Source organism: Gopherus evgoodei, chromosome 23 (assembly GCF_007399415.2).
Source record: "Gopherus evgoodei ecotype Sinaloan lineage chromosome 23, rGopEvg1_v1.p, whole genome shotgun sequence".
In the NCBI taxonomy this organism is placed as follows: Eukaryota; Metazoa; Chordata; order Testudines; family Testudinidae; genus Gopherus; species Gopherus evgoodei.
This window is the reverse complement of record NC_044344.1, coordinates 13,727,472-13,750,444: the sequence shown is the minus strand read 5'-3', so window position 1 is coordinate 13,750,444 and position 22,973 is coordinate 13,727,472. Positions and strand designations below refer to the sequence as shown.

The 22,973-nt window shown below is 60.9% G+C and overlaps 1 protein-coding gene across 9 annotated transcripts in view; it reads right to left on the bottom strand.

The window, feature by feature from the left end:
- Positions 1–1,966: 1,966 nt before the first annotated feature.
- FMNL1 (formin like 1) overlaps positions 1,967–22,973 on the bottom strand; it is a 68,522-nt gene continuing 47,515 nt past the window's right edge. For 6 of the 9 annotated variants that reach the window (XM_030541322.1, XM_030541321.1, XM_030541328.1 and 3 more), the window contains 17 exons: positions 18,154–18,228; positions 16,772–16,882; positions 16,235–16,384; positions 15,569–15,670; positions 14,881–15,115; positions 14,002–14,328; positions 13,167–13,291; positions 12,534–12,736; positions 10,768–11,002; positions 9,023–9,091; positions 8,463–8,543; positions 7,426–7,555; positions 7,052–7,215; positions 6,502–6,603; positions 5,999–6,088; positions 5,486–5,609; positions 1,967–3,845 (listed from right to left, as the gene is read on the bottom strand). In XM_030541322.1, coding sequence (XP_030397182.1) covers positions 3,742–3,845; positions 5,486–5,609; positions 5,999–6,088; positions 6,502–6,603; positions 7,052–7,215; positions 7,426–7,555; positions 8,463–8,543; positions 9,023–9,091; positions 10,768–11,002; positions 12,534–12,736; positions 13,167–13,291; positions 14,002–14,328; positions 14,881–15,115; positions 15,569–15,670; positions 16,235–16,384; positions 16,772–16,882; positions 18,154–18,228 — 2,427 coding nt within the window. In that variant the 3' untranslated portion in view covers positions 1,967–3,741. Of the gene's footprint in view, positions 3,846–4,488; positions 4,587–5,485; positions 5,610–5,998; positions 6,089–6,501; positions 6,604–7,051; positions 7,216–7,425; positions 7,556–8,462; positions 8,544–9,022; positions 9,092–10,767; positions 11,003–12,533; positions 12,737–13,166; positions 13,292–14,001; positions 14,329–14,880; positions 15,116–15,568; positions 15,671–16,234; positions 16,385–16,771; positions 16,883–18,153; positions 18,229–22,973 lie in introns of all 9 variants that reach the window. The other 3 variants (XM_030541320.1, XM_030541331.1, XM_030541330.1) reach the window with 1 other exon arrangement.

Sequence of the window (22,973 nt, the reverse complement as noted above, 5' to 3'; positions counted from 1 at the left end):
TGAGCATTGGCCTGCTAAACCCAGGGGTGTGAGTTCAATTCTTGAGGGGGCCCCTTAGGGAACGGGGGGTAATAATAAAAACCTCAGGGAATTGGTCCTGCTTTGAGCAGGGGGTTGGACTAGATGATCTGAGGTCCCTGATATTCTATGATACGATTCTGTGTGCCCATGGGTGGAGGCTACAGCTGTGCTGGCATTTCCCACGAGCAGTGTAGATTTTCTACAACTCTTTGAACACTTTGGTTGTAGCCTAAACCAGAGGTGTTTTGGTTTTTGTGTTTTTTTTAAATTTAATGTCTTTTTTACTAAACTCCTTCTGCTCGCTGGCTGGGATGGTGGAAGATAAACAGATGCTCACTGGAGCAGTCACCGTCCTGCCTTCTACCAGCTTCCAGTGGAAATATCTGACATGGGCCTGGCTCTGCAATGAAAGCAGCTGAACTGCAGTGACTGGCCCAGGAGCGAGGGGTGGGCATGGCTGCGACAGTGCCTAGCCCACAAACTTCAGCCGAAACCAAGTCATTGTGCAGCAGAAAGAAGTTCCACGTCATCCTCTGATGAGTGCAGGGTGAGTCCCCCCAGGGTTATGCTGTTAGAATAAACTGAGCACCTCTCCTGCAGCCACATACAGATTCAGGCTTCTGTTTGTCCAACACGTGGCAATCGGCCCTTATGCCACAGCTGAGGGGAAAACACGGTTCCTTCTGGGGGGCTGGAGAGGGGGCTCTGCTGCACCAGGAGAAACTGGGACCTAGGACAAGAAGGGACCTCCTTCATCAGTGCGTGTATCCCTAGTGCAAGCAACTGTCCATCTTCAAGAGAGAAGCCTGAGCGTTTGGGCACAGACTGTACCCGATCAAGGGAAAAGCTAATAGCTGAGGCCTTTGGATGCATGCAAGCCTTTCCAAAGGATTTCTGTGAATTTTTGATACATAAAGGCAACGTAGAAGAGAAACCACCTCTGAAGTCATGCCAGACTTTTGCTTTGACTCAGTGCTCCTGTTTAGGGCTAGGGCCAGCAGGTGCTGAATTCCAAGTGTCACACTCCATGAGCTAAGTAACCTGGTTCAGGACGTACAGAACCTTGGTGGGAGTAACCCTCTGGTGCGTATCTGGTATCCTGGCTTCTGCTGTTGAGATCTGCAGGGCTGCAATGTTTGTAAAACAGAAGAGCAGTGGTAGGAGCATAACTGCTCAGCAGGGGAAGGTTATAATCACACCGAAGACATGAAATTGGCACTGGCCTGTAACTTAGCTGAACCGAAGAAAAGGGAAACAATGGACTAAGGATCAGGACAGGAGCTGCCCGAGTGTGAGGGCCCTAGTGTCTGGGACACTTACAAATAGACTGGGCCAGCAGGGCACTGGACTGGGTAGCAGGAGGCCTGGGGTGGAACGCTGGCCCTGCTGATGACCTGAGGCAGGGCATATCTTCCCTCCTTGCTCTTGGTGGTTTGGGGCAAGAATGATCGCTGGAGGGGTGGTGCCCAGCATTGTCTCTAAGGCCATAGAGCAGCTGAGGCAGATAAATTGCTGGGTTCTCAAACTGCTCCGAACATGCCAGCAGCTCCCCTCCAGCCTGGAGGTCACCTCCCACTGGTAACAGCAGGAATCACTTATGTGGGAAAGTGTCTCCGCGGTACTGCTCAGCGGCAGTCGAGGAGTGCGCTCAGCGCCGAGCAAGTGATGCTCTCCCTGAATTGCCCCAGGCTTTGCCTTAAGTTCCATGCTCTGGAGTGTAGCTTCTCCCTGCTCCTACTTCACTTCCTGGAGAGACAAGGGTGGGTGAGGCAATATCTTCTCCGCTGGCCCAGCAGCGGTGGTGACAGATGTGTTTGAGTGCGCAGAGCTCTGGGCTGTAAGCTCAAACACTTGTCTCTACCACCACAACGTCCCTACCCCCATCCCTGCACGCACCAAGGGACGGTGGCGACGTTTCACACGCTGGCCGAGGAGGCCGCATGGGAGCAGCCAGGCACTGGTGCCCTAGTGGCTTTATTAGCAGTTTGGCGCTGGATTAAACCAGGCCTCCCAGCCAGGATATAAAAATAATGTCTACAAAGGAGCAGGTCCTGTTTTTTCAAGGCATAGTATAAGTTACACATTCATTTCCCCCCCACCCACCCCCTGCATTGTGATGAGTGGCTGTGAGTGATACCAAGCAGCTGGCATTTTGCCTCTTAATTACAGCAGGAAGTGCCCACAGCTCTGGCCAGGCACAATCCATGGCAGCTGTGAGCCCTGAGTCAGGGCACGGGAAGGGGGCTAGCACAGTGGTAAATGCACCTTGGAACTAAGGGCTCTGCTATGCCAGCAGGCTCCTCTACTCCAGCAAGCAGGGGCCTGCGCCAGTCCAACAGCGAATGGTTCTGAGGCGTGAGACGCGGGGCTGGGGAGCTGCAGCACACAGGCCTCGCTGAAGCTGGCTGTGGGTTACACGCTGGCATTGTGCTGCGCCTGTGGTTGCTGCAGCTGGCCAGGTCCATGTGCCTGCGCTGCACCCAGGATGGCACAGCTGGCAAGAGGGGCACCCGTGCAGCCAGCTGTGTGCGCTTAGGGCTTTGTTAGACGGGCCCAGGCCAGCCTTGTAGCCCAGAGCCAGTTGGTTGGATTGTCACTCATTGCCTGGGAAAGGCTTAGCTGTACAAGGGGCTCCAGCCCTGCCCTGGGCATTGCGGGCACTCGGTCTGAGCTGCAGCACCAGCCCAGCCTGGGGGGGGTGGGGGGGGGTTTGCAGCTGTTATGGGGAAAGAGTGACACCTTGTGGTGACATGAGGAATAGTGATGCTCTACCCCTGTTGATTGTCATTTCTGAGCCTCCCTGGGTCCTGGGGATGAGAGAGGGGCTGCTCCCATGATCCATCCTGAGCCCAAGGCAGAACAGGGGCGTTCCCTCCCTCTCTCCCTCCTCCACACAGCGCAGCATAAAGAGAAAGCCAAGGAAGATATTTAAGAGCCATCCTAAAATACCCTTCCCCCGTAAGGTGACCAGTGAGACTCTTCGGGACAGAGGTGTGTATGTAAGACAAAGCCCCTTGGAGCAGGATGGCTGGTCAACCTCTTCCCACCTGCCAGCCAAGAGGGTTTGTGCTCTCCCTGCCCTGTAGGTCCCCCTGCAGCCAGAGCCTGGGCACTCTGTCCTCACTACAACACAGAACAGGGCAGGGGGCAAGAAGCAAAGCAGTGTCAAGGCCTATTGGGGGGCTGGGGTTGGGGTCAGCTCCCCGGTAGCCGGACGTGGCCAGTCAGGTCAGGGGAGGGGAGGTCACAGGACAAGATGCAGTCCATGGACTGAACCCCCAAGCCAGACAATAGCTGCCAGGCCCCAGGAAGGCAGGGCTAGAACAGACCGTTGGTGCTTGAGGGAGACGAGAGATGGGAATCGCTATTGGGGCCCTGGTCAGCTCAAGCAGCTGCCACACGCACAACATTCCCCTCCCCCTACAGCCAGTGACTTGGCGGCTGCCTGGCCAGGGGGGAGAGCCCTGTGCCAGACATGCAGGGTGCAGGGCTGATTTGGGGGTGGGAAGGGTGTGCATGGCACCAGCTGGCACTTGGAGCAGTTAAGCGGCTTGAAGCTGTGCGTGCAGATTCTCCCATTGGTGTGAGAGTCCTTGGTTCAGGCCCGTGGCCATGGTGGCCCAGTCCCTGTGGGTCACATCCACCCCTTCTCCCCTGGCGGGGCAGAGCGGCACTGCTGGCTGGCCTCCTCTAGGCAGGGCCTCGCTGTAGGCGGGGCAGTCACAGCGAGATGTCAGAGGTCACCTGAAGGGTCTGGCCAGTGGGTCGTTTCTTGGCGCTGCACCGGCCGGTGTCGCCGCGCCTATACGGCTGGTTCCGCAGACCTGTGCCCAGAGAAAACAGAGCCTGGTTGGAGCCTGGCCATCAAGGGGGAACCATGCAGCCCTTTGCACCTGCCCTGAGGGGGTGACAGCAGCTCCCCTCACTGGTGCCTTTCACCCCCAGCAGATGCTGGGGCCACGGCCCACCCTGCCATGCAGCCGCTGCTGGCTGTGGGGTGGGAGAGGCCTTTCCCATCCAGCCGGCATGGAAGGAAGCACAGCGCCAGGAGCCGGGGACATGGCTTCCTACCGCCATGCTTGCTCAGCAGGAGTGGGCCAGTGCCTCGCCGGGCCTCCACGTTCTGGGCTGGCGCCAAGGGAAGCATGCTGCCTCCTGCACCGATTGGCGAGGCACCCGCAGCTTGTCTAAGCCTCTGCCATCCCCACACGGCCCAGGCCCAACCCTAGTGAGCGTGAATGCAAACAAGATCAAAGCAGCGTGGGCAGGGAAGTGACGCACAGACGGACGTGAGCCCCCAGCCTACTCGCGTACTGGCAGGGGATCGGGGCAGCCGAAAAGTATCGTCCTCCCTGAAGCGCCCCCAGCTCAGTGGGAACCGGCTGAATTCCCAGCAGGTGCATGCACAGGAACCTGCTCCCACAGCCAAGGCAGGCCCAGGCACCCAGCTCCCCAGGCTGGCGTTACCTAGAGCTACAGGGGGCTCTCCTCATTGACGCTGGCCTCGCACAAGAGCCGGGACGAGCGCTTGCCTGTCCGGGCTGTGAAAGGAACTGTCTTCAGCGCTGAGCAGAGCGATCCGCCAGAGGCAGCAGAGAGATAGAGAGCAGGAGAGAGCAGCAGCAGGAGGTGAGGCCGAGGATGTGAGAGAGAGACCAAGGTGCATGGAGAGAGCTCAGCCCTGCCCAGCGGCCAGGAGCTCTGCTCGGAGTCGCTGCGTCGCTGCATCGAGCCCCCCCCAGGGGTGGATGACTTGAGCCTGCCCCCTCAGCTGCTGGGGAGGTCAGTTCAGCCCAAGCCCAGGGGATGGCTCCCCTGTTGGCACAGTTCAGGGAGATTTGAGGGGCTGGAGATCCAGGGGCGTTACAGAAAGGCAGCAGGGAGCCCCCAGGCAGAGATGCTCAGTCCTGGCCCTGGCAGCTCTTCGCACACACTCCTGCACTGCCAGCTACCAGTGCCTAGCACCAGCCTGCTGCACAGATGGGGGGACCCATCCCCAGAGAGGATGCAGCTCGCTCCAAGCACAGCAGTGCCAGAGCTGGGCACAGAGCCTGGGAGTCCTGAGAGCTGCACCCTGCTCCAGCTACGGCACACCCTCCTCCTGGCTATGCAGCCCACTGGTACCTCCCAGGTGTCCACCCCCTGAGCCCCAGGGGAGGGGACAGCAGGGGATGGTGCCTTGGGAAGCGAGGCTGGAGCACGGCCCTGTGATTGGCAGCTGGCTGCAGCAGTGGTATGTGCCATATGGCGAAGTGTGGGAACGGGGGCAGGGGTTAGTGGTCATGTGACCAAAGAAAACTCATCACAGAGCAGTGGGCTCTTTCTGGTACCCACCTGGCCAGGCCCCCGCTCTGCACCAGCTGCTCTGGCTTTGGCCCAGTGGCTACGGTTAGTTCCCTTGGGCGTCAGCCTGTGTGTTCACGCCTGGGAAACCCTGCTGGTCTCTGGGTCTGTGCCCCCTTACCTGAAATAATATCTTCAATGGCGCCATCTCCTCCCTCGTAAATGAGAGGCTCCTTCACCAGCTGCTTCCTCTTCAGCTCAGCGATCATGTCCATCTGCTGGCGCTTGGCCTTGGGGACAGGAGACTGCGGTAGCCACCGTGGAAAGGAGAGAAATTAGTGCCCTCAGCCACCTGGCCCCTCACAGACAGTGTCTCCTTCTGCGATAGGAAGAGACCCCAAAGCACTTCACCCACCACAGAACTGCAGCCACCTCTGGGGTGGAGCATGACAGCTGTGTACCAGCACATGGCAATGCTACACTCTGGGTTATGAAAGGAAGTGAAGAAGAATCCAATGGCCAGGGGAGGTTTTAGGGAGGCAGAACGTGGGAGCTGGCAAGAAGCTGGCTCTGACACCCCACCTCCTGGGAAAGGCACCCCAGGCTCCTGAACAAGCATGTGGGACAGGTGCCTGGTGTCATGGCTGTGGGATGATGTGGCGCCCAGCTCAGGAGGTTACAGCTTGGCTCGTACCTTTGGCTCCGGCTTGCTGGGGGAATTGGACTCCACTTCTTTGGCAGCTGCTTCCTCTTTCCTCCACAGCTCGATGTCGTGCTCCACTTTCTTGGGAGGAGAATGGTGTGGGCACTGGTTAGAGGGGCTGGGGCTCTCCACTCCACCGCCCCGGAGGCAGACCCACCCCGACTCCTGCCTGCGAGGGATCGCAGCAGATGAGCTTGCAAAGCCTGGCTGGAACTAGCCCTGCATGCTGGGCCCGGGGCCAGTCTTTGGGCAGACCCTGCTTGAGCCCTACATGGCCTCTGAGTGCCGTGGGGCTCTGTGCCCGTCCCTCATGGATCCCAGACCCAGTCCGCCCAGCTAACACGCCCTGCAACAGTGGGGCCCACTGGGTCCTTGCTGGCATAGGCCAGACCCAGCCAAAGCCGATTCCCAGGGCTGCTGCCGTTCTCTTGCCATGGTTGCCACACGGGCTGCAGGGCACCGTGGCCTCTCCCCCCAGCCCCGGGCCCCTTTACCTTATAGGCCTTGACGAAGCGCACAAAGATGGGGAAGAACATCGTCGGGGGGCTGGTCTTGGGGTTCTCGCCGAAGTACTCCACAGCTGACTCATAGGCCTCCTGCCAGCAGTGGGGACCCGTTAGCGCAGCCACCCCCAGGTAGATTCCTGGGCCAGGGTCCTGGAGGCCCCACTCCCATCTCCCTGCTCCCAGGCTGGCATCAGCCGGCTGGGGCCAAGGAGTCCTGCTCTGTCTAGGGGTGGACGGCACTACGCAGGAACACTGCTTGCTTCCCAACCTCGCCCCCTCAGCGTCCCCCCGACCCCCTTTCCGGCGCTCCCATTGGAAGCTTGCTCCAGAGGCAGAGCCCCCCAAGCAACCCCACCTGAGCCCTCCTCCTGCACCGCCAACAGGCCCTGACCTTCCAACTAGGTCCCCTTCCGGGCCAAGTGCGCCCTCAGCTTGGTCCCCACACCAGAGCATCAGCCCCCCGCCCACCCCTCTAGGCAGACTCGGTCCAGCTCCCTCGCCAGAGCATCGGCCCCCCCGCCTGGGGCGACCCACCTACCTGGGCGGTCTTGCTGTCAGTCTGCAGCTTCTCCATCACCTCAGTGTTGGCCTTCAGGAAGTCCTTGAGCACCTGGCTGTCGTCCTGCCGCATGAATTCCTTGCGGGTCAGCTCCATGCCCCGCTGCAGGGCCCTCATGTCCTGCAACACGCTGTCCAGGGACACTGGGCGGGCAGAGGAGAACGGCGCGTCAGGGCTGCAGGGCCAGGGCCAGGGCTGCCCTGAGCTCCCAGTCCTTCCTTTAGGGCCCGGCTCCTCCGACAGGCTTCACGCAGCCCTGTCCGGATCAGGGACTCGGCCCTCCAGCTCCACCTCCCCAGGGCTAGGGCCTGGCCCTGCCTGCGGGCACTCTGAGCCCCCGCCATGCCCGCTACCTGAGCCCGCCTTGTCCAGGAAGTGCAGCTCGGTGTGGAAGCCCGTCAGCTCCGGGTACTTCTCCATGATCACCCGCACGATGTAGTGCAGCAGCGTCTGCTTCCGATCCGTTGACTTCATCTCCAGCAGCTGGCGACAGCAGAGTAAGGCTGGGGCCGTGCCCAGGTGGCCACCCCCAGAACCGGCACCCAGCCACCCGCCCCCTGCCAATCCCATGTGCCCGTACCCAGCTGCCACCGTCTGCCCCCAGTGTCCCCTCCACCCATACCCAGCCACCACCCTCCACCCCCCACCCCATACCCAGCCACCACCCTCTGTTCCCCACCTCATACCCAGCCACCACCCTCTGTTCCCTGCCTCATACCCAGCCGCCCTCCTCCTCATACCCAGCAACCACCCTCTGCCCCCTAGCCCATACCAGGCCACCACCCTCCACCCCCTGCCTCATACCCAGCTGCCACCCTCTGTTCTCTGCCTCATACCCAGCCACCCTCCTCCTCATACCCCGCCACCACCCTCTGCCCCTTAGCCCATACCCAGCCACCACCCTCCACCCCCTGCCTCATACCTAGCCACCATCCTCAGCTCCCGGCCACCAACCAACACCCATATCCAGCTGCCACCACCCACCCTGCCAACCCCCCAGAGCCCATTCCCAGCCAGCACCACTTGCCCCCTACCAATCTCCTGCTCCCTTCAGTTCCCAGCTGCCACCGTCCACCTCCTGCTAGCGCCCCCAGTGCCCACGCCTAGCCAGCAGCACCCCTCCCTGGCATGATCTTCCCTCACTGTTCATGCCCTGGCAGTGAAAGCAGACTTTGCAGACTCTCTGATCTAGTGCTGGATTTCCTCACTGGGGCAGACCTGGCTGACAAAGTCAGGAGCCCCCAGATGCCAGCTCCCCACTCCCCCAGCGCGAGACCTGCTGCTTGACCCTCGCCCCCCTTATCCGGTCACAGCAGGTGACTATCAGGACTCCTGTCCCCAGAGATCTGTGGGCCGGGGGGGGGGGTGGCCCTTCTCCCCAACAACCTACCGCATCGAGGCTCTGCAGCCGGAAGCCGTAGGCCGCTCCACGCTTGCTGCTGTTCATGTAGTTCCCGAAGGCCAGGACAATCTGCAGAGAGATGGCTGCTAACCATCACCAGGCAGGGGCAGGGCCAGGCAGCCCTGCCAGGCTGTGGTTCCCATGGGCAGCCGGGGCCCAGGGCGCCCATCTCTGTTAGCCAGCCAGTGGGGGCACCCCCCTGGAGTGGGGAAGTGGCCTGGGCACAGGGCAGGAAGGCACCAAGACTCATCCCAGATACCCAGCCTGGCAGCTCAGGACACCAGCCAACTGGCTGCAGGATGCCTGGGGGAGTCTTTGCACCCAGCCCCTCCCCCCCAGCCTAGCCTGGACCCTTCCCCCAGCCCAGCCCTTGCCCCACAGCCAAGACAGAAACCCAGCCTGGGTCCTCCCCCTCCAGCCCATGCCCCTAAAGAGCTGCCCCCCTGCCCCACAGGAGCTTCTGAGCAAGCCCAGCCAGACACTGGAACTCCCCTCCCTGCTGGGGCTGCTCTGGCCTTGCCTGGCTCCGGTCGCCCCAAGCCCCTCACCTCCAGGATGTTGCGGAGCTTGGTCGAGGACTTGAGGGACATGGAGGCGGCGATGATGGCGTTGAGTTGCTGCCGGCAGAGGGAGAGGCAGGTGAGAGGAGCCAGCAAGGCACAGCCTGGCACCAAAGCACCTGCAGAGACTGCTTCCTGCTCCGCACCAACCACCCCTCCCCCAAGGCCCCCACGCTGGCCCCACCCCATGCACGAGTCTCCCCAGGCATCCCCACCAGCGAGCCCCCAACAGTACCCAGAGCTGGGCACCGATCCCTGCCCCAAACAAGGATCCCCACCCACCCTGAACGCACCATGACACGGGTCCCAGTGCTTCCAGACAGCAACCACCACTCAGGCTGGGTTCTGGCCCCTCATCCCAAGGCTCTGGCCCTTGGTCCTGACTTGCAGCCCCTGCCACCCTAGCCCTGGGCTCCCCTGGCTTGGCCGCTGTCATGGAGTGAGGGGACTCAAGGCCCTCATGTGATGGAGTAGGGGCTGTCTGTGTGGGGAATGGGAGAGCAGAGGAGGACTTTAGGAGATGGACAATACCAGAGCCCGTAACCTGAGCTAGGTAAGGGAGGGGAAAGGTCAACACCTTTGCCCCGGAAGGGGGAACAAAAGGAAGGGAGTGGCAGGAGGGAAGCAGTTTGAGTTTGGGCTTGGGGCTGTGTGGGCGGAATTCAGGGGATCCTAGCTAGGATCCAAGCACCCTGAAAGCCCAGAAGGACTCGATGGAGGGGTCCTGACTGTGCCTGCAAGCTCTGCTGTAACCTGTGTTCCTGTTGTCCAATAAACCTTCTGTTTTACTGGCTGGCTAAAAGTCAATGTGGGTCCCATGAAGAGGGGTGCAGGGCTGGACTCCCCCACACTCCGTGACACCTGCACCCCCAGCTTCCTGCCATTCACTGTGACTCTCAGCCAGCCAGTAAAGCAGGTGGTTTATTTAGACGACAGGAACACAGTCCAAGAGAGGCCCTGCTGGTACAGACAACAGGACCCCCTCAGTTAGGGCAATCTAGGGGGCCAGGGAGACCAGAGCCCCATCCGGGCTCCCCTCCATTTCCCAGCCAGCTCCAAACAAACTCCCTCTAGCCTCTCACTCATCCTCCCCCAGCCTTTGTCCAGATTCCCCAGGGCAGAGGTGTCACCTGGCCTCCACCCCCCTCCTGATTCTCATGTTACCTGCTCAGGTATCCTCCATGTTTGCTGCTATTCATGTAGTCTCCCATCCCCAATGCAGCCAGTCCCAGCCAAACTCCCTTGCAACTTTCCCAGGCCAACATGTCCCACTCAGCATTCAAAGACCACACCAAGAACATTCCCAGTTCCTCACGGCCGCCCTGGCCCTGGGCTCTCCCACCCCATGGCTCAGTTGAGGCACCACCATCCTGGTGGGTTGCCCTCCTCACTGTCCCAGCCCTGGAGGCAAGCTGCCCATGCAGACATCCCCCAGTGCACGGGGCGGCTCTGAACTAGCTTAAGATGTACCAAGGCAGTTCCCTGGGTCTTCCGACCCGACTGGGCGGATTGGAAGCCAGATTGCTGAAGAGTAAATGCCTGTGATCCACCAGCCTTTCTCTGGAGGCCTGCGTTGCTTCTCAGCGTCCCCAAACCCCTGCTTGCTGATCTCATGAAGTCCCAGAGGAGGCCCAGGCGGGAGCATTCTGACCTCATTACCCCTGGTCCCCGGCAGAGCCCCCGCCCAGGTCACCGCAGGTGCAGGCCAGGCAGCTGCCTGCTCTGGCCCATACCGGCATCAGGAGCTGGGCGGTGTCGCTGAAGTTGCCCAGGAAGGTCATGATGTTCATGCGCTCGGCGAGGCGAGGGATTTGGCTGAATTTGATCATGAAGATGTCCTCGTCCGACAGCTCCTCCAGCGGCCGCTGCTCCTTCTCGTACTTGCGGATCAGCGTTAGCTCGTATTCAGTGGGCAGGAAGCGCTGCAGCAGCTCCAGGAAATCCAGGCTCAGGCTCTGCAAGTCGTACCTGGGGGGGGGAGGCACACAGGCCAGTGCAGCATCGCACACGCAGCTACAGCAGAGCTAGCCAGGAACAGCCTTTGCCGCTCATCTCCTCACCCTTCCCGCCCCGTTCGGCCTGCGGCTCTGGAACAACTCCGTCCCGCCCGCGAGCTGGCCTTCCCCACGCCCGGCTCACCCTGAGCTCCTCTCCTCACAGGCCCATCTGTGTCTCAGCCCTCTCCTCCCTGCCAGCTCTTCCCCTGTCTCCATTGGCCAGAGTGGCTGATTCTCTCCATGCTTCAGTGTCCTCCACCCTTGATGTCTCTGCTCCTCTCCCATCACATGGTTTGCCTTGTCAATCCTCAACCCTGGTTCACCCCTGCAAGGCACCTTGACTCCCCTGCCTCTCCAGCGACCATCTCCTCTCCAAGCGCCTTGAACGCAGTGTCTGCAAAGGCTGGCTGCAGTTCTCCAGTCCCATCACAGGGAATTCACCAGCACAGCTACCATTGCTACAATTACCCAGTAAGTTTCCCCATGTAGGTAAGCCCTTAGACCGGCTCCAGGCCATCTCTCACCCCTCACACGCCATCAAATCAGCAGGGCCGCCCAGAGGATTCCGGGGGCCTGGGGTCTTCAATGGTGGGGGCCCCTGCTTCGGCAGTAATTTGGAGGTGGGGGGTCCTTCCGCTCCAGGACTGCCGACAAAGTGCCCCGAAAACCTGCAGCGGGGGCCCCCCGCCGCTGAATTACCGCCGAAGTGGGACCCACCGCCGAAGTGCAGCTGGGTCTTCAGCGGTAATTTGGCAGCAGGGGGCCCCCGCTGTGGGTCTTCAGGGCACTTTGGCAGCAGGTCCCGCTTCGGCAGTAATTCGGTGGCAGGGGGTCCTTCCGCCCCGGAGTAGAAGGACCCCCTGCCGGCGAAGACCGAGAGCAGAAGAAGCTCCGTGGGCCCGGGCCCCGCGAGAGTTTTCCGGGGCCCCACTTGCTCCCCCCTTTGGATGGCCTTGCAAATCAGCTCTCTCCAAAGTCTAACAGCCTCTTCCCAGCCAAAAGCCAGTGCTCCACTCTATCCTCTTCCTCCTCAACCTCTCAACACCAGCAACAGCTCCCTGCTTCCAATCCCATCCTCCCTCCGCTCTCATCCCATCCCTCTCCAGCTGTCCCTGCAGTACCTCGTTTGCTGGGGCCCCGTCCTTTCTGTGGGCATCCCCTGCTCCTCGTCCCTGGCCCCTGTTCCTCTCACTAGGCCCTCACCTCCAAGCCAGGCTTCCAATGCCAGCCTTAGTGATGCCCAGACCCGCCTAGCCCGGCCCCCCTTCCCGCAGCCCTACACCTCAGCTCAGCCTCCCAACGTTAGCTCCTGGACGTCCACCCAGCAACTTCAGCTCAGCTGAGCTTTGGGTCCCTCCCCTGGGGTTCCATCTCCCTGTCCCAGACCATCACCTGGGCATCTCCTCCCACAGGCCCTGGCTCTAGACCCTGCAGCCAGGCTGTGTCCAAGCCGTGTGCTCCTCACTAGCTGCCCCATCTCCTGCCAGCCCCGGGGTACTCACGTCTGGATGGCCTTGCAGATGCTGTTGATGCTGAGGCCGCCCTTGCGGAGTGTGATGGCCAGGTTCTTGGCTCGGTTGGACTCGATCAGAGTCACCTTGCTAGGGGCCTTCTGAGCAGCCTTCACCTTCAGGGTGCTGATGTCTAAGCTGGGGCCCTGAGCCTTCGTCTTGAACTGCTCCTCAAAGTCATTCATGTCCAGTTCCTGCGGGGAGGGGAGCGGAGAGGCAGAATGCAGCAGGACAGAGATGGAGAGAGGGAGGGGGAGCGCCAGCACAATGAGGGGGAGTGCAAGGGAGGTGGGGAGCACGTTCCTCTAGGGCTGGGCCGGCTTCCTACTGGTGACATCCATGAAAAACTGTCCCAGCACTAGAGAGCCCCTCTCCAGGGTGCTGAAAAGCCTCCTCCAGCCACCTTTCCCCGCATGCTGGCAGGCAGGAGGCTCTATCCTCTGCTGTCCCATCTCACCTCTCTGGACTGGGAGAGGAGGCTGGGCTGTGCTAGGGAAGGGTGCTCCAGTTTCGTGGCACCAGGCTGCCAGTCCAGCCTGCAGGCCATTTGGGCAGTCTCCACGCAGCACAGCTCAGAGCCTGCTCCGCCCCTCAGCCCATCCACCCAGGGCAAGACAGCCTCACCTGCAGGACCTTCTCGTCGTTCAGCTCGTTGAAGATGGTCCCATTGATCTGGGTGGGTTTCAGAGCCACCCAGTTGAAGATGGGCATTCTGAACTTGGTTTGAATCGGCTTCTTGATCTTGACAGCTAGCGGGGAGAGGGAGGGAGAGGAGTGGGCTGGGAAGCGTGCCGGGAGCGCCCACAGAACCAGCCTGCGGTGCCAGGACAACTGGGACCTCACAGCTCCTCCAACACCATCACAAAGCTTGCGGAAGGGTTTTCACACCGTCATGAGAGCACGGCCCAGCTCTTATGGAGCTAGTGCATTGTGGGCAATCTCCTTTCCCTGGAGCATGGCTTTGCCGCCAGAGGCAAGGCGGCAGATGGATCCACGTTCCGATCCAGTCGGCAGAAGGGCAGGGACCAGGCTAAGTGGCCAGGACCTGAGCTAGAATGGCCACGGGTGTGATACTGAGTTAGATGGACCCATGGTCTAATACAGGCCGGCAAGGGGGTTTCACTGCTAGGTCAGGGGGTCATATTGGCCCCAGGTCATTTTCAGCTGAAGGCTGTTTGGGGATGGCTGTGAAGTAATGGGTGAGATCAATCTCCACATCACACCCAAACCCATTCCTCTGGCTGGCCCAGTGGAGGCTGAGGGCTGTCAGGACCAGGGGACTAACCGTCTCTTTTTGTGGTCTAACTGATGCTGGCCAAGCTACGCCTGCTCTGTGGATAACCAGGGGACCCGTCTCCCCAGGGCACCTCTGGCCCCTCTGCCCAGCGCTGTGCTCTAGCTCTCACCCTGCACACGCCATCCCAAATGGACACCATTGCGTCTCAGAAACTGGACTCACCTGAACTGGCTGCTGTGGTTGGGCCACTGACCTCTCCAGCTGGCATTCCCAGGGGTGGGGGTGGAGGGGGAGGAGGGGCTGGGCCACCTTCCACTGAGAGGGGAGGAGGTGGTGGGATTTCGACCCCGGGAAGGGGCGGGGCAGGCGGAGGTGTGTCGCTTCCAGGAAGGGGTGGAGCTGGAGGGGGTGCAGAAGGTTGGGTTTGCTGCTGAGAAGGCAGGTTGGCAGAGCCAGTGTCTTCGGTGTGGGGCAGTGGGGGAGGTGGAGGAATCGTCTGGGCAGCAGCAGGGGACGGCAGTGGGGAGCAAATGGAAGGAGATGTGAAATCTGCAAAATAAGTAAGAGAAAAGTCACCCATCCACCCTGCCAGCAATGGAGTGACTAGGCTCAGCAAGAGGCAGAGGCATCTGTCCCAAGCCACTGACCTGCTGAGTGACCTTTGGCAAGTCACCGTCCCCCTCTGTGCCTCAGTTTCCCCATTTGTACCATTGGTGTATGATGCTGACCCTCCTCTGTAAAGTGCTTTCAGATCCTCAGCTGGGAGGTGCAGACAGAGTGCTTTGGAACATATCTGTGCAGCACCTGGCACGGGGCCCCGATCCCAGGAAGCGGCCTGTGTGCACCATGGGATGAACACAGGCAGCCGGTGGGCAGCAGGGCCAGCACCAGCATGAGGTTCTTGCTGTGGGGATCCAGCCCTTTGAGGGCTCTGGGGTTTGCAGCCCCAGCCGGGACAGGCCAGAGGGGAGGAGCATAGGGCTGGGACATGGTAGCCCAATGTTCAGATCCTCACTCCCAATGCAGGGGTCCCAGCCTGGGACCCCCAACCCCATCCTATTAACCCCTGCAGCGCCCAGCTACGCTGCCCACTGAAGGTACCTGTGCTGGTAGAGGCGGAGGCTTCTGCAGTATCCTTGGGGACTGCTGTGGTTTCCATGACAACAGGGACAATCTCGATGGCAACGGCTCCCTCTGGCCCACGCAGGATCCGGACTAACCCTTTCTCCTCCAGCTCCTCCAGCTTCTGCTCCAAGGCCAAGAGCCGGGCATCTGCCAGCTTCTGCTGCTGCTGCGGCGGGGAGCTGGCTTGGCTGCTGGATTCGCTGAGCCGCTCCTGGGCAGACACACACAGCACAGCGGGCATCAGTGTCATCCCGCCCCCCCCCCCCCCGGCAGAGGGAACCGATCTCCTGTGCCAGCCTGAGAGATCCGGAGAGGGCGGGGGTATCATCCATGAACTGAGAGCCACTACCTTGCCCCCCCGATCTCCGGCACCAGCAGCTCGGTGCTGGGAGCCCACCTACAGCAGGAGGCCCCAGTCCTAGCACTGCCGCGCCGGGAGAGGAGCCACTCGGGGAGGCTGGCAGCAGCATTGCGAGATCTCCGTGTGGGAACATCTCCCCACTGGAACGCCCACCATTCTCCAGAACCAGCCTCTCCCCGCCTCCCTGCTCCCATACCTCCCCCACCCCACCCGACACCTCTCTCACTGCCCTCTGCACCTTCCCACTTGGCCGCTCCCCACCCCTAGCCTGGGTGCCCCCCCTCCCTTCCCCGCTGGTCTCACCCGGAGTGACTCTACTTCACGGCGCGTCTGGTTCAGCTGTTTCTCCAGCTCCGCGATCTTGGCCATTGACTCGTTCTCCGCATCCTGGAGCTTCTCTGTGAGCTGCGAGAGAAGCCAGCATTCAGCCAGTCCCCCACGAGCGGGGCTGTGGGGTGGGCCAGGGCACAGGCTCCCAGCATGTGGAGGGAGGAGGGGAGTTGCAGATGACAGCCCCGATGCCAGGAGCAGGCGTGTGCAGCAGACCACCTCCCCTCTACCATGCTGGGAGCCCCCTGCCCAGGAGAAAAGTCCCAGTGTCCCCCCTCCAGCAGCAAGCCCAGGCCATGGGGAACCCCTGGGCTAAGCAGCAGGGTAAGCGCACTCAGTCAAAGCTCCTGGGCTGATAGAGCTACAGGCAGCATGGAGGCCTTGTTCCCTAGCACCTCACATTGGCCAAAAACTGGAACAGCAGGGACCAAAGCAACCAGCCCTCCTGTCCCAGAGCTGGGCGGCGCTAGGGGCATGGAGGAGCAGCCCTGGAATCCCTCCCCACTGTCAGGTCACAGAGACACGCTGAGCATATGGCAGTGTTTTCCTGCCCATATGCAGATCAGCTCCTGCAGACTCCCTTAGCACGAATGGCTCCTCGCTCCCTACCTGCCCTGGCTGGTGCCCCAGGGCCCTCACCTGCCCCACTTGCTCCTGGAGGTCCTCCATGTGCTCCAGCACAGCATTCTTGGTCTCCGTGTCCTCCAGCAGGGCGCCCACATCGAAGATGTTATCCAGGTACGCCTGGATCTGCACCTGCAGCTTGTCACTCTCCGTGTAACGCAGCCTCTGTCACAAGATAGCAAGGATCCCCGTTCAAAGCCAGGCCCAGCCCAGCCCTTAACCCTACCGGGGAGCATCGACCATTCTCAGCTGAATGCGCAGCCACTCACACCTCCTCTTCTGGGGTCTCCACACAGCCTCTGGAAACACCCTGCTCGGAGGGAGCCAGAGGACCCCAGTCCTAGCCAGCCCTTCTCTGTCCCAGCACTTCCAGGCTGTGTGGCCGATAGCCCAGGCTGGGATGTCACACGTGGTGCATGTGAACAAGGGAGATGGCTGTAGACAGAGGATGTCCCTTGTTGAGAGGACAGTGGCTAACACCTCCAGTGATCGGGGCATACAGACCAGCCCTCTCTCCCCTCCCTCAGAACTCAGTGGTCAGAGCGGCCTCACCTCCAGATACTCATCCAGCCCCAGGTGAGTGAACTCGTACTGCAGGAAGACACGGAAGTTCATGTTCTCCACCGAGTGCACCACGATGTTGATAAACTGCATGCAGGCCACCTGTCGGGGAGCCCCAGGGTTAGCACCAGAGCATCTCCTTCCACTGGGGCAAGCGGTGGGCAGGAGGCAGCGAGATACAAGCAGAGACACTGCAACCATCAGTGAGCAGCGCCAGAAGCAGCCGCCTGGCCGCCCAATCTTGTGACCTTGCCTCTAGAGGGTCTCATGCTAGGCACAGAACCCAGTGTGAACACGCATGAGATGGCATTTCCCATTGCTAGCCCACTAACGCGGCTGCAGAGTGCTTTACGGAATCAGCAGAGAGGGGGCCCACGGTCAAGCAAATCAGAGCAGAGAAGAGAACCCTGGCGTCCTGCCATCTGCTCCAGAACACTGTCTCCCTTTATTAGAGCCGAAGAAATCACTGGTTGGTTTTGTCTGGTGGCTAAACCCAAAATAAATAACTCATTTTGTTTCAAACCAAAGTAGGTTTTTTTCATTTTTTTCTCAGTGAAACAAAAACCACCACAACGATATCACTAGCGCTGAATGCAACATTCAGAATGCCGACTTGAAACAAAAACGGCAACCTGGTTTGTTTAGACATTTGCTAAACCTTTCTTGCTTTCAGGCTTTTTTGTGCCTGAAACTATTCACTGTGTTTGGCCCAAATTCCGTGCCCCAAAAAAGGAATTTTATGGTGAATTTACTATTTGCCAAAAAAGTGTCACCCAGCTGTACCCTGAGGCTTAGTGGGAGGAGAGGAGGCAAGCCCAGAGCCAACACAGCTGCTGGACACAGGGAAAATCAAGCCTCAAAGACCCAGTCAGTGGGACTCATGGCCTTTGAAACGGCCCCCTGCTAGCTCTGAGAAAGACCCTCTAGACTTGAAGGGGCTTAGAGTGCAATATATAAACTACTGCCCTCTAGTGGTTTGATGTCTATGCACACTAAAAGCCCTATTACTACTGACACCAAATGGGATTCGCCTGTAGTTCAGGTGGCAGAGGCCTGGGAGTGAGATTACAGGTTCTTTCCTCAGCGTCACACATGTGTGGTTTAACAGAGGGCCGATGGCCGTGTGTGGAGCCCTGGATCCACCCCAGGGGCAGTGGGACATGGCCATCTAGGGTGACAGGCAGAAGGAAGGGGAGCTGCAAACAGCTCTTTCCTCCACTCAGCAGATGGAAAAACCAGCCAAGTCTTCACATCACATGAGCCCCAAACACTCAGGCAGCATCAGCATGTTATGGATGGTTTGGGGGATGGGGCAGGTGAGGGGGCTGCCTGGCTCCCGACGTCACTTCCCCCCAATCACCCCAAATGCTCACCATGAAGTCAATGTTACTGTCCTCATTTCGGAAATACTCCATCAGCTTCTCAAAGCGATTCTTCTCTCCGCAGACCTGTGGGCAGGAGCAGAGTCCACTCAGCATGGGCGGGTTCTGTGCCATGGGCTGCTCCCCGCCCTGCAGAGAAGTCACCCAGCGAGGGAGCTGGGCCCAGATGGTGCCATCCTGCTGCCCTAGAGAGCAGTACGGTGTCTGCCCCGCTGCCAGGCACAGTCCAAAAGGGGAGTGGGAGCATTGCCGTGCCCGGAACGTGCGTGAGTGGGATGCGAGTGTACGTGAGAGGGTGCATGTGCATGACTGAGTGTGCCAGAGCAGACAACCTGCTCCACTGTCCTCGCCCCAGTGTAAACCCACCCCTCACCACAGCCTGTTTCAGCTCAGAGTGCAGCACACATGGCTCTGAGCCCTCGGCAGCCCGTCTTCTGTTCCAGGGCTTGCGGGACTGAGATTTTCCTGCACTCCTAGAAATGAAGCCAAAGGCAGCAGGGGAAAAAGGAGGTAGATTCCCCAAGGAATCTCCAGCTTCCCGCTCCCCCACCCCAGCTACATTACTCCAGTAGGTCAAAGCCTCCCCAAGGTAAGGGACCATGTGGTGCCTAGCACATGGGGCCTGCTCTGCGACCAGGCTGCCAGACGCTGCAGTACAAATCCTTGATAACAACTCGGCCCAGGATAGAACTCCAAAAACTGGCATCGCTCTGCCACTAGTGCCAGGCCCAGCTGATCAGACGGCTCAATAAAGCCGATGCGTTGCTGCCCCGTGGCAGTGACCCAGAGCGGGAGAGGGATCCCTGCACGTGCACATGGCCAGGGCACACCAGCGGGCAGCCACACGGCGATTCCTGAAATCCCAGCTGCAAAGGGATGGAAACGTTCAGTCCATTTCAGCTACACCTGGGCACCCCTTCCATGCGCCTGGTGGAGGCCGGGCGAGGCCCTGGGAAGAGCCAGGATGGGGACATGAGGTGGGGTGGCCTGGGAGCTAGAGCCAGAGAGAACCGCAGGGTGCGTCTGAGTCCAGCCGCCTCCTTGGTTCACCACGGTCCTTCCCAGGCCCCTTCCCCACCAGGAGAGATGCTGCAGCTCAGAACAGGGCCCCGTGAAGGTTGGGGCCTTTGGGTCCAGCTCCAACACTCGGTCCTTCGCCTAACGCCCGGGCATGAGGACTTGGGCAGGGTCTAGCCCTCAGAGACGCGGCCTTGCGCTAGGCAGGACTTCTCTGGTTAGCGATGCCTGCACCATCCTACCCCTGTGCAGTGCAGGGGCAGTGGCCAGGCCACAGGACACCACAGGACTTGGGCCCTGGCAGTCCAGCCCTGGCCAGAGCCAGCTGACGAGGGGAGAGAATTGGGGAGTTGTGAACAATTACCTTCCTCCAGCTGCTCCCTGGCTCTCATTTGTCTACTGTTCCCTGCAGGGATGTGAGCCCTCCGTGGCCCATCCTGCAGTGCCAGCAGGGGCTCGGAGAACTCAATCAATACATTAATTAATACCAACTCAACCCGGATAGCACCTTCCAGCTGAAGCTCACTCTATAGGCACGCCCCCTTTGAGATGGGTTAGTTTTATTATTCCCATTATGCAGATGGGGAAACTGAGGCATGGAGTTGGGAATGGTCTTGCCCACGGTCACCCAGCATGCTAGCAGCAGAGCCAGGAACAGAACCCAGGTGTCCTGGCTCCAAGCGCAGCCATAGCTGGGATGCAGTGATAGGAGAGAGACAGCACTGGTAACTGCTGAAACGGCCATGCTAGCGAACTGAAACCCAAGTCACTGAGCCAATGGCGCCCCCCGTGTCACAGCCCCCACTACTGCAGACCGCGCTCTGGCTCGCTGGCCTGTCTCCAGCATGAGGGATCAGGTCCGCTCCCCTCCATACATTGCTCGGATGTCAACCTGGGTTCCTGTCTCCCACCCAGCTCCCTGCTGCTGCGTCCGGGAATTCAGTCCAGCCTGCAGCCCGTGTCACCCAATCGGCCCTTTGTTGGAGACCCCTTGTAGGGTTACAGCAGCAACAGAGTGACAGCTGGGGCAGCTCATTGCCAGGCACTGCCAGCCCTGCCTGAGCACCGTAACGCTGATGCTCCCCGCGTGGAACAGCCACCACTCGCCCCAGCAGCCGCAGCGCGGGGCCCTCAGCACGTTGGTTCTGTCCCATCGGGGAGAAGGGAGAGCAGCAAAGGGCAATAGCAGAACACGGTCCCAGGGGCTGCTGGGCAGGACAGAGGGACACTGGCAGCACTATGCAGGGGGCAGCGTTAGGCTGGAGGCCAGGCTAGGCTGGGGGGCAGGGCTAGAAGCAGCCTGGGGCTGCTGAGCAGGAAGGCAGGGCACTGGCAGCACTAGGCTGGGGGCTGGGCTAGGCTGGGGGCAGGGCTAGAAGTGGCATGGGGCTGCCGGGCAGGATGGAGGGACACTGGCAGGGCTAGTCTGGGGGGGCAGGGCTAGGCTGGGGGCCCGGCTAGAAGCAGCCTGGGGCTGTCGGGCAGGATGGAGGGACACTGGCAGTGCTAGACTGGGGGGCAGGACTAAGCTGGGGGCAGCGCTAGGCTGGGGGCCTGGCTAGAAGCAGCCTGGGGCTGCCGGGCAGGACAGGGGGGCACTGGCAGTGCTAGGCTGGGGAGCAGCGCTAGGCTGGGGGCCTGGCTAGAAGCGGCCTGGGGCTGCCGGGCAGGACAGGGGGGCACTGGCAGTGCTAGGCTGGGGGGCAGCGCTAGGTTGGGGGCCCAGCTAGAAGTGGCCTGAGGCTGCCAGGCAGGACAGGGGGCACTAGTAGGGCTAGGCTGGGGGGCAGCGCTAGGCTGGGGGCTGGGCTAGGCTGGGGGCAGGGCTAGAAGTGGCACGGGGCTGCTGGGCAGGATGGAGGGACACTGGCAGGGCTAGTCTGGGGGCCTGGCTAGAAGCGGCCTGGGGCTGCCGGGCAGGATGGGGGGCACTGGCAGGGCTAGGCTGGGGGCCTGGCTAGAAGCGGCCTGGGGCTGCCGGGCAGGACAGGGGGGCACTGGCAGTGCTAGGCTGGGGGGCAGCGCTAGGCTGGGGGCCCGGCTAGAAGTGGCCTGAGGCTGCCAGGCAGGACAGGGGGCACTGGTAGGGCTAGGCTGGGGGGCAGCGCTAGGCTGGGGGCCCGGCTAGAAGCGGCCTGGGGCTGCCAGGCAGGAAGGGGGGCACTGGCAGGGCTAGGCTGGGGGCAGGGCTAGGCTGGGGGGCAGTGCTAGGCTGGGGGCCCGGCTAGAAGCGGCCTGGGGCTGCCGGGCAGGACAGGGGGCACTGGCAGAGCTCATACACAGCCCCTGCCCGTCACTCTCCACCACGAGCAGCACCACACTCAGGAGCCCTTCCCTCAGTGCACAGAGCTCTCTGGGCAGGGAGATGAGGGGGGAGCTTTCCCACATGCTTGGCCTTGCCCCCTGAGAGGCGAATCTCCACAGTGGCATGAAGTGCCCCCGTCCCATCCCCTGCTGCATTAGAACCTCCCTGAGTCAGCCCAGCGGGAGGCGCCGGCAGCACCCGGGCACGAGCCACGCCTGCGAGAACTTCCCGGCTGGCAGTGCAGACCGGCACTGAGAGCCTGGCGGAGGAGCTGGGCATTCCCCTCACCGGGGGCACGGGCGGCACATTGTGCCGTTTCAAAGGGACGACATCCCCTTCCTTCAGAGCTGCGCCGCCACGGGGTGGGGGAGTTTACAAACCCCAACAGCAAGAGGGAGGTTTCAGGAGCCCAGACCAGGCAGGCTGTCCCCCAGGGACGGCAGGCGGGGGGCAGCTAAATGTGAGTGGGAGGGAAGGATTGTGGGCTGGCTCGTTTGGGGGAGATATTCAGAAATGTTTAAGGGAGTTAGGAGCCTGACTCCCATTGATAACCAATAGGACTGTGCGCCTAACTCCCCTAGGAACTTCTAAAAGACTTCCCCTTCCTGGCTGTATGGGGGCAGGGCTAGACTGGTCATGGGTGGAGATACCACGCTGGTGTAACCCACACACCTCCTGGGAGTGGGGCTGTCCCATCTAGCGGCACCAAGACCGCGTAGCGAGAGAGGTGAATGAGTCTGCTACAGCCTTAGCGAAGAGCCAGCTGGCTTTTAGCTCACGCTGTAGAGACTCATGCACTAACCTCCAGAGGCCCCCAGTTCGATCCTGCCAGCCGATGACCAAGGTCTGTCGGCGTTACACTGTATCACCTGCTTTCCAGGCAAGGCCCTATGGTCAAAGCCAGGGCCAGGGAGTAGGAGACCTGAGGGCCATTCCTGGCTCTGCCACTGACTCACCATGGAGCCTTGAGTGAGTCCTCTCCCCACTCCGTGCCTCGGTTTCCCCATGTGTAGCGGGATGGGTAACCATGGCCACGCCCCATGGGGTTTACAAGAGTCAATACATCAGTGTCTGAAAAACACCTTGAGATTGTTGGCTAGAGAAGGGCGCCGGATTGTTCCTTGCTACCACTAAGGGCCGGCGCAGAGAGGAAGAGACGGGAAACCTTCAGTACGGCGTCCATCCGAGGCCCCCGCTTGCCAGCTGTCAGCCCTGGGCAGGAAGCCACGGAGGGCAGAGGTCACGTTCTGACCCCATTCCAAACGCCCGCACCTGCAGATAAGCCGCAGCCGGTGCTGGGGGCTCCCAGGAGGCAGCAATGGCAGGAGGGTTAGTTCTTGCCCTAGCACTGGCAGCAGAGACATGCCCTGCCTCTGCCCATCCTGGCTACAGCATGAGGTCCTTGCCCCCCGTTTTGTCTGCAGCCAGGGCATGCTGCGGAAGGGAAGGGATGGAGGGGAGCGTGAGGCAAAACACACAGAGCTGGTGA